This window comes from Oryctolagus cuniculus, chromosome 15 (assembly GCF_964237555.1).
Source record: "Oryctolagus cuniculus chromosome 15, mOryCun1.1, whole genome shotgun sequence".
NCBI lineage: Eukaryota > Metazoa > Chordata > Mammalia > Lagomorpha > Leporidae > Oryctolagus > Oryctolagus cuniculus.
This window is the reverse complement of record NC_091446.1, coordinates 51,738,261-51,750,704: the sequence shown is the minus strand read 5'-3', so window position 1 is coordinate 51,750,704 and position 12,444 is coordinate 51,738,261. Positions and strand designations below refer to the sequence as shown.

Here is a 12,444-nt window from a genome sequence, read left to right as displayed (position 1 = left end):
AGGGAGCAGGTGAATCGGCAGATAGAAAATACGGGTGTGGTGTGTGTGGGTGGGGTGTGTGTGCTCAGGGAAAGTGAAGATTCAAGGAAGAAGAGTGCTGAGCAGAAATGGAAATATTGTTTGGCCCTGTTGTTTCTCCAGTTCTGAGCAGGTTTCTTATTTAATTTTCTTTATGTCACCATAGAGCATCTTTAGCCAATTCTTGGGTAGATAAAGGGATGGGAGAGGGACATTTAACCCTTTCATGGAAATTAAACGTAAGCTGTCCCTGCTCTGCAACTGGTGAATTGCAGACAAAGGCACCCTAAAATAGTACTTAGCTCTCCAGCCTGTGTGGGTGTTCTCTATTTCAACCCAACTAAAGTGGGACTTGGGTAATTGTAGAGGAGAGAAAATGAGTATTTTCTAAAACAAGTCGAATATTCTCCATTATGGAAAGGGACAAAATTGTTTTCCATAAAGAAAATGACACCTGCGTGTCACAGATCTGGCTTCGTTCTGAGCCAGTCAAGCGAGTGGGAGCAGCAGAGGTAGTCATAGTGCTGTGGGGAATCCTCCAGCCCTCAGTGGACTTTCTGGAAGATTCTAGACATCCATCACTGGATGCTTTGGATGCAGACGTGGAGAAGTGCCGGCAGCCAGACCTGAGTGACTGACTGACAGCTTCACAGGGAGTGGGCGTCCTGGGAAATAATGGCGAGGCTGAGGTAGGAATTAGGACCCCTAAGGTTTAGTATCCTCCTCCATGCGGAGGGACAAGCATGCTCCTGCATTGAAAGGTCAGAGGTCAGGCATGATCTAGTAGTGTAGTGTTGGCTTTGTCCCTCTGCCAGGATTCCAATGTATTTCCCCCATTGCCTTTCATTAGTGTTTGCTTATTTGCTGGTTCTAGATTGGAAGCCACACAGGGGTAAGACTGATGTCAATCTTGCACCACAGAGTCTAGCACAGCTCTTTGTGCACTGGAATCTACCGGTGCATGGGAGCGATGTGGGTGCATCACATCCCCACGGGGAACGTGAACCTTGTGTGTGTGGTGGGAGCCACTCATGGCCTTCTCGACGTGGCTCCGTGGGACTTGGTCCTGATGGCAGTGGCTGCACGTCTCCTGCCATCCACTGGGAGGATTGCTCATAGCTAAGTGTTCCCCACCCGATCCTGGCTTCTTTGGGCATCAGATGTGTCCCTGTATGGGGTGTCCAAGGCCCCAGCCCCTGTACAGGAGGATTTAGAAGCGTTCTGTGCTGCCGAATGCCAGGTTGTAGTTAAGCGGTGGGTAAACGTGGGTGGAGAGGGATCTGGTGGAAGACAGTAGTTTCTTCCATTCAGCCTTCTTCTTTCCCATTTATAGCACTGCGTACACAGTGTGTTGAAGGGCTAACACTACTGGTTCTGTGGGAACTTACATGCCACCTTGAACTTTGCAGAGAGTGTAGCACATATGAGTTTGAGACACTGCTAGTTTCACAATTTTAAAAAAGAGGATGAAAGATAAAATTAAGAAAAGAACATCATCCTTTTTTTAAAAAAAATTAGCTTTCATTCTTTTTGAAATAGTTGTAGTAAATTATATTTTAAAGTTATACTTTTGACCAATTTTTAAAAGATTTTATTTATTTGAAAGTCAGAGTTAGAGAGAGAGAGAGAGAGAGAGAGAGGTCTTCCATCCGCTGGTTCACTCCCCAGATGGCCACAACAGCCGGAGCTGCGCTGAACAGGAGCCACAAGCCAGGAGCATCTTCTGGGTCTTCCATGTGGGTGCAGGGGCCCAAGGACTTGAGCCATCTTCTACTGCTTTGCCAGGCCATAGCAGAGAGCTGGACTGGAAGTGGAGTAGCCGGGACTAGAACCGGTACCCATGTGGGATGCCAGCGCTGCAGGTGGTGGCTTTATCTGTTTTGCTACAGCGCCGGAGCCATTCTTGACCATTTTTAAGTGTGCGTTCAGTGGCACTAAGTACCTCCTCACATTGTGCAAACACCACCACTGTCCATTTCCTGAACATTTTCGTCTCCCCAACCTGAAACTGATAGTACCCATTAAACAGTAACTCCCAGCTTCACTCTGTTCCCCTGCCAGTTCTTGGCAGCTGCAAGTCTGCTTCGTGTTCTTAGAAATTTTTTTACACTCCAAACACCTTATGTAAGTGGAATTTCATGGTGTTTGTCTTTTTTTGTGGCAGGCTTATTTCAATGAGGTGTAATATCCCCAAAGTATCTCCTGTGGTAGAGTTTTTGGTGTATGTATATACTACATTTTATTCATGCATCCTATCAATGGATGCTTGAGTTGCTTCCATCTTATGTTAATGTCTAGGGCTGTCCTAACAAATACCGTAGACTGGGTGACTTATACAACAGAAATGTATTGTTTCACAGTTCTGGAGCCTGGAAGTCCAAGATCAAAGTCTCAGCAGGATTGGTTTCTCCTGAGGCCTCTCTCCTTGGCTTACGGGGTTTGCCCATGGCCTTACCTCTGTGCACACTTTCCGATGTCTCTTCCTTTTCTTATAGAAGACACCAGTCCTATCAGATTAGGGCCACACCTTCATGACCTCTTTGATAGCTCATTTAAAGGCCTTGCCTTCAACTACAGTCACATTGAGGGTGAGGCCTTCATCTATGAATCTCAGAGAGACTTAAGTCCAGAATACATATCTTGGCTATTGGAGTAATATTTTGCACACAAGTATACAAATACCTATTTTGGGTATACGTGAAACAGTAGGATTTTTGGATTATATGATTCTACTTGGAACTTTGTGAGAATCTGCCATATTGTTTTCCATAGTGGCTGCACCATTTAAATTGCCATAGCATTATTTCTTTATTGTCAGAATAGATCCCTCTTTTTTGAGAGATCACTGTGACTTCCAAGGTCCTCCAGTAGGAAGCTTGCCTGAAATTGTTTTTGTTGTTGTTTTTACATGCCAGCTACTTGGTTACTAAATACTAAATCCCTCCAGAAATCGGTGCACTTGCTCCTGATGTATCCCCTGTCAACAACTTTGGGAATCTTACTGAGCTGTTGGGAAAACATCTCAGGAAGGAGGAAGAAGTCATGAAAAGTGGTCCGGGTTCTGACAGGTGCTAAATATAAGCTGTGAACGCTCAGGTAGCAGCTCCTGGGCACTGAGTTGGTGTCATATCTGGCCCTGTCACTGAGAATGGTGGAGGAGGGACCCTGAGCCTTCCCACCTGGGAGTTCACATTGTGTGGCTGGGATGTGAGATGCTGGGGTAAGTGTGTGATGTAAGATGTGAGAGTATACAGTAGAGGGGTGTGTGTGTGTGTGTGTGTGTAACGGGGTGTACAGGTATGGGGCTTGATACGTGGGTATGTGCATGATGAGGTGGGGTGTGTGTGGGTAGGGTTGTGTATATAGAGTAGGCTGTGAGGTTTGGGGGAGTGCGTATGAAGTGAGGAGGTGGCATGATTGTAGGGGCAGTCAGGGATGGAGATGTATATGTAAAATATGCAGAGAGTAGCAGGCAGGGGGTGGGGCTGTGTGTGAGGTGGGTGTTTATCTGTGGAATATGTAGGGGAGTGGGGTTGAGTGAATATTATTTACAAAGGAAATGAAGGGTAAATATGAGCACATGGGTGTGTATGGAGTAGAGGCGGGGGCATTTTGGGGATCAGGGTATGTGTGCGGAGTAGAGGATAAGGGTGTGGGGGGTTGGGTATGGTAGTGTGTGTATGTCAGTACAAGTACATCAGGGTACCGGGTGAGGGGTAGGAGGTGAGTGTGGCTATGAGGAAGGAGGATGGAGTGGGGGCATTGAGGGTATGTGAAGAATAGGATATGTGGAGGGCTGTGTATGTGTGTGTGTGTGTGTGGTTGTTGCTGTCATAGGATTATAATAGAAAAAAGACTAGTGGCTGCTCTTGCCAGGACCAGGCAGGCAGAAGAACTGCTAAGACCTTTAGAGCCCCCCCCCCCGTGTCCTCCCCCTGCCAGGGACTGGTGCGTGACTCACTTTCATCTGGTGGTGGGAATTGATTTGCTGGGCCTCTGCATCATGGCAGGGTATGTGCGTCAGACTGTATGAGTTTGCTCTGATTAAGAATCACAGGAGAAATTTAAAGTGAAAAGTGGAGTGGGCAGAGGGTTCTGCTGGGCGTTATGAAAGAGAAATGGCTTCTGAGTGGCTGGGTTATGCCGAGTGAGCGAGGTTGTCTCCCGGGACCCTGTTCCTTATAGAAGGCGACCTGAGCCTTCCCCTGTGAGAGGAGTAACTTTGGAACACACGCACATGCACGCATACACACACAGCAGCGCACGTGGCAGGGGAGGCCAGAAGCCCCTCCCAGGTGATCCCAGCCAGACTCTGCAGCAGCAACTCTGTGCACTGCGGTTTGCTGCAGTCTTCGCACTGGAGGGACGATGGTTTTTATGAATGGGAGGCTGGGAGGCACAGAGTGTCATCTGCTCCTGATGTTAGCAAAATGAATGAAACACTGGCAATGCGTGTGAAGCCTCAACGCTCAGGAAGCAGATACCGTCTCAGATTGGTTCTCCAGATGCGGCGTCTCTTGCTGACGAAATCACCAGCCCCATGTGTCATAGATAATCTGTGTATGTTAGGATTTAAATGAGGCAGAAGCCGAGGCTGCCTGTGGCATAATGCGAATGTGATTCGGGCACAGCCAGCTCTTTTCCTGAAGCAGCTGCGGCTGTGACCCTCTTGCTGCCCGGTGCTGGAGCACGGCGCCTGGGGGGAGGCTGCAGACCCACCGCTGTGTGTTAGACGTCTACCTAGCCAGCCTGATGTTCTGCATTTGCTGGCAGAATTCCTTGTTGAAGCTCCAAGCCCTCGAATCTGATCTGTGCTCTGCATTTTTGGCAAACCAGGAAGAAGCTGCCCAGGTGCATGGAGTCAAGGACCCAGCCCCAGCACCGACCCAGAGTGTGCCTGCTGATGGGGTGGATTCTGCAGGTAAGAGGCAGGGCTGGGGGGATGTCCCATATGGTACCCTCCAGGCACCAGCTTCCTGCTGCTTCACGCTCAGCTTGGCCACTGAGGGAAAGGGTGTCTGGGGTAACACGAAAGCCACCGAGGTGCTTCTGGGTTTCCCACGGGACAGTGGAGAGGGAGGGATCAGGAGAAATTGGGACTTGCTGTAGCACAGACTTTCAGCTGGGGCCAAGAATCAGACTTCTCTAATTGGGAGTCAGGTGAAAACACCCATCACAACTTCTAATCTTCGTTTTCCTGTTTGGTCTGCTGGGACATTTGAATCCTGTGCTTGTTTTTGTTCTTTTTTTTTTTTTTTTTTTTTTTTTTTAATCACTGGACGTAGATAACCTGTGTTGTCTTTGATGCAACATTCTGGGGTACTGAGGGATTGGAGGAGTTTTGACACTGCTACTTAAGTTACTGTCTGTAAAATGATCCATCAGTACAGGGAGTGTGGAGCTGAATGCTCCACCGAGAGTTCATTTTGATCTTACATTGTCCTGTCTTTCATTTTGGTTTTGTCGCTTACTTTCCATGTCATAAAGCCTGGGTCTCAGGTTTTTTTTTGTTTTTTTTTTTTTGTTTTTTTTTTTTTTTCTGTTATTTTTTTCCGGTCTTAATTCTGGGAATGACAGATTGACTAGCAAAGACAGGGCAAATTAATGCTCCCAAGAAGACAGGAAAGAAACACTACTTTATGTGAGTAGCAAAGAAAGCGCTACTTGTGATTTCTAACACAAATGGGTCAGAGGTTTGCAGACTGGTTTCTGGATGGATGGCAGAAATGGACTGCGGTTAGCTGGCTTCACGAGAGGCTGCCAATCTCCAGGAATTGAAAAGGAAAAGATTTACGAAGGCTGTCTATGTCAGCACATGATCAATAGTACATTCAAGACACTGCTGTTTCAAACAGACCCTTGTGATCCAAGTAGGCAAAATGGTCCTCTCCTATCTTGGAATGTACAAATGATAGTGGTTAATAATAACTACTAAGAGTGGCTCCTATAATTATTTAAAACTTCTCATGATCCAGTTGAGCATTTTATGTACTGTAGTCATTCTTTAAACCTAGCTGTGAATAGTATTTGTAGTAAGGACACTGAGGCCTAGTATAACTTTGCTGGTTCGGGGTTAATCAGTTCCTTTTGGATGTAGTTGACCAGTTGGCTGTCCTTGTCACCTCGTGTGAGTTCCTGCTCTGTTGGTCATTGTGTTTAGAAGAAATGCAAGGAAAATGAGTCAGGAGCCAATGTGCATCCAAATAGGGATTTAAGTCACATGATTAGACAAACTGCTTTTTCCTCCCCCAATTCCATATTCCACCCCCTGCAAGCAGAATACACAGCACATAAGTCTCAAGCCAAATACAAATTCACTTTTCTGTTATCTGATGTTTAGAATGAGCTATACAAGTATCTAGAAAACAGTGTTCAATAAAATATTTGTTGCATGTTGTATATAGGAAAATATTTACTTCTGGTACCATGACTTTTATTTATATGCCTCCAGTTTTCTTCAAAGATTAAGAATAGCTTTTAGATTTTCTCTCTCTGGATGGAAGGGTTTTGAACAAGTTTATTAACACTCCTTGTAAAATGGAAATGAATGTTGGGTACGTACAGGGATTTCTAACACAAAGGAGCTAGCAACACACTCCATATTGTGTCAGATAGTAAACATGGACAGAAAAGCTCCTTTCACATGGGTGAGATGCTGGACTTTAGAAAAGGTAGATAAATCTGAGCTATCCTAGAGCCTTGGCAACAGAATCTAGAAACATCTAGAAACATAGATGTTTGCAGGGATCTAAATAGCCTCTAGGGATCTACATAGAGATACTACAAAGTGGCAGATGCTTATAAGATGTTTTCATTATTTAAATTACTAGATAGTTCAGTCTCACTGACTTCTAAAACACACTCTTAAGGGAAAACCATGCATTTTCTAACCCAAGTCAAAGAAATTTATGTTCAGAGCTGCTGTCCTTAACTTAGGGCCTCAGTGGATTTTCTGAATTACCTTTGAACACTTTGATAGTATAGTTTTTTGATGTATAAATCCCTGGTGAGAGAGTGATTACATAGGACTAGCACCAATGACAATAAGTCCATAAAAGTTTAGAGTAGCTTGGAAATAATTTTCTGTTTCTCAAAGCCTACCCCTTAGCCCTGAGCTTCATATGTATAGACATATTCCAATAGTGACTGTTGATGTCAGTGACTGGTAGGAGTTGTTATGTGAAATTATAGGCTAAGCAAGGTATATAGTAGTCTATCTTGAGATAAGCATATTGGCCTTTGTGGGTTGCAAAGATCAGTCCCATCTAGTAAGATACTTGAAATGTTGCCCTCTGCTAGAAATGCAATTGTAATCATGGTACTCCTGTAGGATATTGTGTTATAGATAGCGTTTCAGAAGCTTCTTACACATCACAATTATCAGATAGCTTTTCTGATTTTTGGGCCACCTCTAGAAAGCTTGGGGTGGACTAGATGGTCTGCATAGTTGTGGGAACAAGTGGACTAATGGACAGTGTCTTGAATTAGGAGAGAAAATAAGGTTGTCTTTGACTGTGTTCTATCTCAATGTGTTCAGTAGGAAGATGCTCACAGATCATATGGGACTGACAACTCAGGGTCTGTGGCAAGCTGACTCTACTCCTTTACTCCAGGAGGGAAAGGTGCTCAAGTCGTGGGGACTTGCAGAAGGGATAGGGACACAGATTTGAGGGATGTGTAGGAGGCTTTAGAGAAAAGTTAAACCAGCTACAAAGCAATTTGGGGATACACAGAGGATAACCAACTGTCCTGGTTTGCCTAGCACTTTCCTGTTGTTAGTACTAATAGTCACATGTGCTGAGAAATCCTTGGTCTCAGGTGAACTAAGACAACTGATCACTGTAGGTTTCAAACCACATAATGTGAGATGGACGCTGTTACACGGTTGAACCCTGGTATACTCCACAAAATCATGATGTTGACATTTAACCCCAAATGTGATGACATTTGGAGGTGGTGGAACATTGGGGAGGTCATTAGGTCTCAAGGGTAGTGTCCTCATGAATGGCAGGGTGCCCTTGTAAGAAGAGTTGAGAGATCTCGCTCACTCATTTAACGACTAGTGAGGATATGGCAAGAAGTCCGTTGTCTGCAACCAGGAGAGAGCCCTCACCTGAACCTGACCATGCTGGCAGTCTGATCTCAGATTCCCACTTTCCAACACCGTGATATAAATTTCTGTTGTTTCTATGTCCCCCAGTGTATGATACTATGTTAAAGCAGCCCAAACTGACTAAATGCACATGACAGGGAGGCCCAAATCCCTCTAACTATATTACAGCCTCTTATGGCTGGAGCACATGTTTCCTCCATAGCATTGTAAACATGTATTCTGGTTTGGTCGATGGAAAATGGAATGTGTACTTTCAACTGCCTGTCATTTTTGAAGTGTGCAGGACTGTTAGACATTCCCCATGACTAAGCAGAATAACCCTTGTTCTATCTGAGTGGGGATGATTGATGGTATGGAGGTTTTAGCAAGAATTGTCATCAGAGATAACTGGAGACCTACCACTAGAGATAACAGTTCAGGAGTGCTTACTGAAATTTTTTTCTAAAATCTTCATTTTCAAATTGAAGTTTCCATTTGGATAAGACACTAATATACTGTATCTATTGACAGACTGCAATTCTTTAAAAAAAACATTTATTTATTTGAAAGGCAGAGAGCTACAGAAAGAGAGATCAAGATTGAAAGATCTCCCACCCATTGAGTCACTCCCCAACTGGCCACAATGGCAGGGCCTGTGCCAGGCCAAAGCTGGGAGCCTAGAACTCCATCCAAGCTCCCAAGTGGGTGGCAGGAGCCCATGTACTGGGACCATCTTCTGGTGCTTTTCCAGGAACACTAGCAAGGAGCTGGGTTGGAAACGGAGCAGCAGGGATTCAAGCCAGCACTCATAAAGGATGCCTGCAACTTAACCTGCTGTGCCACAATGCAGGCCCTAGACTGCAATTATTCTTAAAGAATTCTAAGTAATCTGTGTGCCTCTTCATAATGTTGCATTGGAGGTGAGGCAGAGTCAAAGAGAACCTGACCCTTTCTCTCCTACTTTGGCCAGAAATTTCCAATTATTTGTGAGCACTTACTAAACTTACAGATCTGGGATGCCCACCTTAAAAATGCCACATTAACATGGAGAACTGAGTCCTGAGAATCTCTGTGTTGGAAAAGCTGTCCTGGTGATTCTCCTATTTAGGGAGGCTCAGGAACAGTTGCTAGAACATGGTGCTACTCCAGAGGTGCAATGACGTGTTTGTGCTGCAAATGAAACTTGTCATTGGATTTCTAGAACTGTAAAGGATCTCCACTATCTTACTAGGTGGCTATTATCCATATAATTTGTTCATCCTACAGGGGAAGCCTGAGCTGTTACTGGCATCAAATGAGTACTGGCCAGGGATTCTGCTAAACACCCTACAATGTGCAGGATACCCAACAAAGAATTAATCTCCTCCAACAAAGAATCGGTCCCAAATGTCGATAGTGCTGAGGCTCAGAAACCCTGCTTCAGATGCTTTTAAATGAATAACATCATTACCTGACCACAACCTCTTCATTTGCACCAGACATGATTGCATGGATTCCCTTTTATAGCGTAGGTTTCATTATTATCCCCACATAAAGGATGAAGAAATCAACTTGGAAAGTGAATGTAAATTGCTGAAGGCCCCATAGGTATGGAGTGTAGTGGGAAGTGGTGGTGGTAGGCAAGAGGAGGACTGTGAGAGGGGTCTTCCTAACTTAAACTCTGTTGGCTGGAGTCTTGTCACTCTATTTGCTATCCAGCTTCAGTGTTGTCTCCATGTGACGTTCTAGGATTTGACATGAAGTGCACTGTACATAATTTCAGTGCTTGCAAAGTCATTTTGTGATCCATCCCTGACTTTGCTTTGTCAGATTGAAGGGACCTCAATTTGTAGTCAGTTAGCCTGTTGTGGCTTTAAGATGGTTTCAGTTCCTCTGGTCTAAACCATCTCTATTCCTGTGTATTAACCCAATCTACATAGTGTATTCTGGATGAAGGCAAATAGCAGAATTTTATTTGTAAATATGGGTGGAGGTTCTACAGTTTTTCAAAATGTTACCATTGAGAGAAACTGGACAAAGTGTATATGGGAATGTCTGTTATTTCCTAAAACAGCAGTAAATCTAAAATCTCAATAAGGCTACACAGGTGTTTTATAGAGTATGTAATTACAAAATAATTATGACTCCAGTATTGTTTTCCAAACCCTTCCCAGAGCTAACTACGTACTATTTTCTTGGCTTCTTTTTGTCACATCAGCATATTCTGTAAGAGTTCCATAATCCCATTTCCCTTTCAAACTAGTAGTCTAGTGCTTATTATTTGATAAGAGTATTTGGATTAGGCTTCTCTAACTCCATTACCTACAGACCTGCAGTGCCAGTTGTCTGCCACTGCTGGGCCTCCTCATGGTCTGCGAGATTATTCTGTGTTGCTTAGCATTTTACTCTGAAAAATATCCACCACATCTGCAAACTCGGACTTACTGCTCTGTACTTCCTCTTCTGTGTCATTTCTGAAATGTAAAATAAGATTAATCCAGGAGTGATTTGCAAGGATTGGTATTGGCATGTCCATCACAGAGATATTCAAGTCTAGCTTTTGCTGCATGTTGTTAAGTGAATTTTGTATGCATTGTAAGACATGGCCTAGTCATTATTCGGCTTTGTTTTAAAACAACCTTGACTGTGAACACCATGCCAGTTTTCTTGACAGCCCAGTTGTATGTCTTGGCTGTGTCTTATTCAGAAACGTAGCTCCTTGCAGAATTTCATTTGATAACTGGGTGATCTCAGAAAGGCTATTTATCCCTGTATGCCTTATATTACTTTACTTTAAAATGGGAAAAAGCATGCTATGTATTAATTAGAGTTGTGGCAAGAGTGACATGGCATAATACACATGGATGGTGTTAGCAGTCACTTGAGGGAAATGCTCAATAAAAGTTGGCTTTCATTATGTAAAAAGCTGGGCATTCTTACCTTATTCAGAGCTTAGTTTGCCTTTCACCCTTGATAATGCTTATTTGTCTTTAAATATCTATTGTAATTTCCAACTACTTGCAGAGTGTAGAAGTGATATTTTGTACCGTTCATTCTGTGTCCTTTCTAGAATCCTGCAAATGATTGACATTATGCTAGCTCCCTTAAGCAAAAGGTTGTTATAACAGCAGTTATCTATAGAGCTGATGGCTGACTAATTTAAACCTATTAAATGTGAAACTGCATTGTTACAATCAAATCTGTCCTGCTTTAAACCTTTAACTTGGAATAGCAAAAAGTTCAATTAATTCATCTTTAAAGGTGTGGGATTTTTTTGTTTTGTTTTTGTTTTTTCCATGCTCATGGTCTCTGAAGGAGACCACATGAATCCTTTGTTTTCCAAAGAAGGTATTGTAAAGGTGATAGGAAAAACTTACCTATGACAATGCAATTTTCTGAGACTGTTTCTGCAAATGCCCTATTGAGAAAGGAAAAATGTGAATCCTATAGCAAAAGCTTCCAGTTCATTAAATGTATTTAATTCAGTTTGAAAAGTCAGGCCAAGTATTACCGTAACGTGCTTCATCCTATTTGTCCTCACTACAACCCTTTATAAAATGGGGATTCTGAATTTGAAGAGGCTTACCTGGCCAAGGACAAATGTTTAGTGCCCCACAACCCAGGCTTTTAACCAGCAGCTTTACAGTTATAAAAAAAATTAATAGACTTTATTTTTAGATGTTTTAGGTTTAGAGCAAATTGAGCAGATTGCAGAGTTCTCATTCGTCATTTTGCCTCTGCCCAGGGGTTTTCCATGTCAGAGTCACTTCAACACCATTCTTCCTGTAAAGACTATCATCTGAAAGTTGGCAAGCAGTGTGCCTGGAAGCTAGGTGTGTGACATTGCTCTGCACACCTCCCAGCTCTCCCATGTCTTCTGGTTCCCTGAGACTCGTGTTTCTGTAGCTCCATATGGTCCAACTTCGGTGACTTATTGGCTGATACAGCCAAACTAGTGGATACTTGCGATCAGTAATTAATATTAACTGTGCTTCCCAAGCAACTTTGGATATGCCTTTAGTTAAGGACACGGCCTGCACTGAAGATTGGAATTTCCTTCAGTAGTCTTCATGACTGCTTTGTATATTCAATGTTCCTCCTTTGCAAGGTACTTCTCTTAAAGGAGAAGTTCCTTTTGAAAAAGACTGCTGTTACCTTACTAGGAGGTAACTATTGAGGCACACCATTGAGATGATCAGCTGTGCAGGAATCAGCTAGAAGACCTGGCAAGACGATTAGGTTGAAACATGAGCAGCATCACGGCTCCCAGCCCTCTGTGTAACTGGGTGGGCACGTCTGGATCCTCGGCTGTCAGGGATGATGCCCGGGGCAGGGCATGGCTCAGCCTGAGTGTC

General features: G+C 43.7%; 1 protein-coding gene across 8 annotated transcripts in view; it reads left to right on the top strand.

Moving 5' to 3' along the window:
- Positions 1–12,444, top strand: part of FAM13C (family with sequence similarity 13 member C) — a 135,606-nt gene that overhangs the window by 87,150 nt on the left and 36,012 nt on the right. For all 8 annotated transcript variants that reach the window (XM_070057689.1, XM_070057688.1, XM_070057687.1 and 5 more), the window contains one exon: positions 4,855–4,939. In XM_070057689.1, coding sequence (XP_069913790.1) covers positions 4,855–4,939 — 85 coding nt within the window. The remainder of the gene's footprint in view (positions 1–4,854; positions 4,940–12,444) is intronic.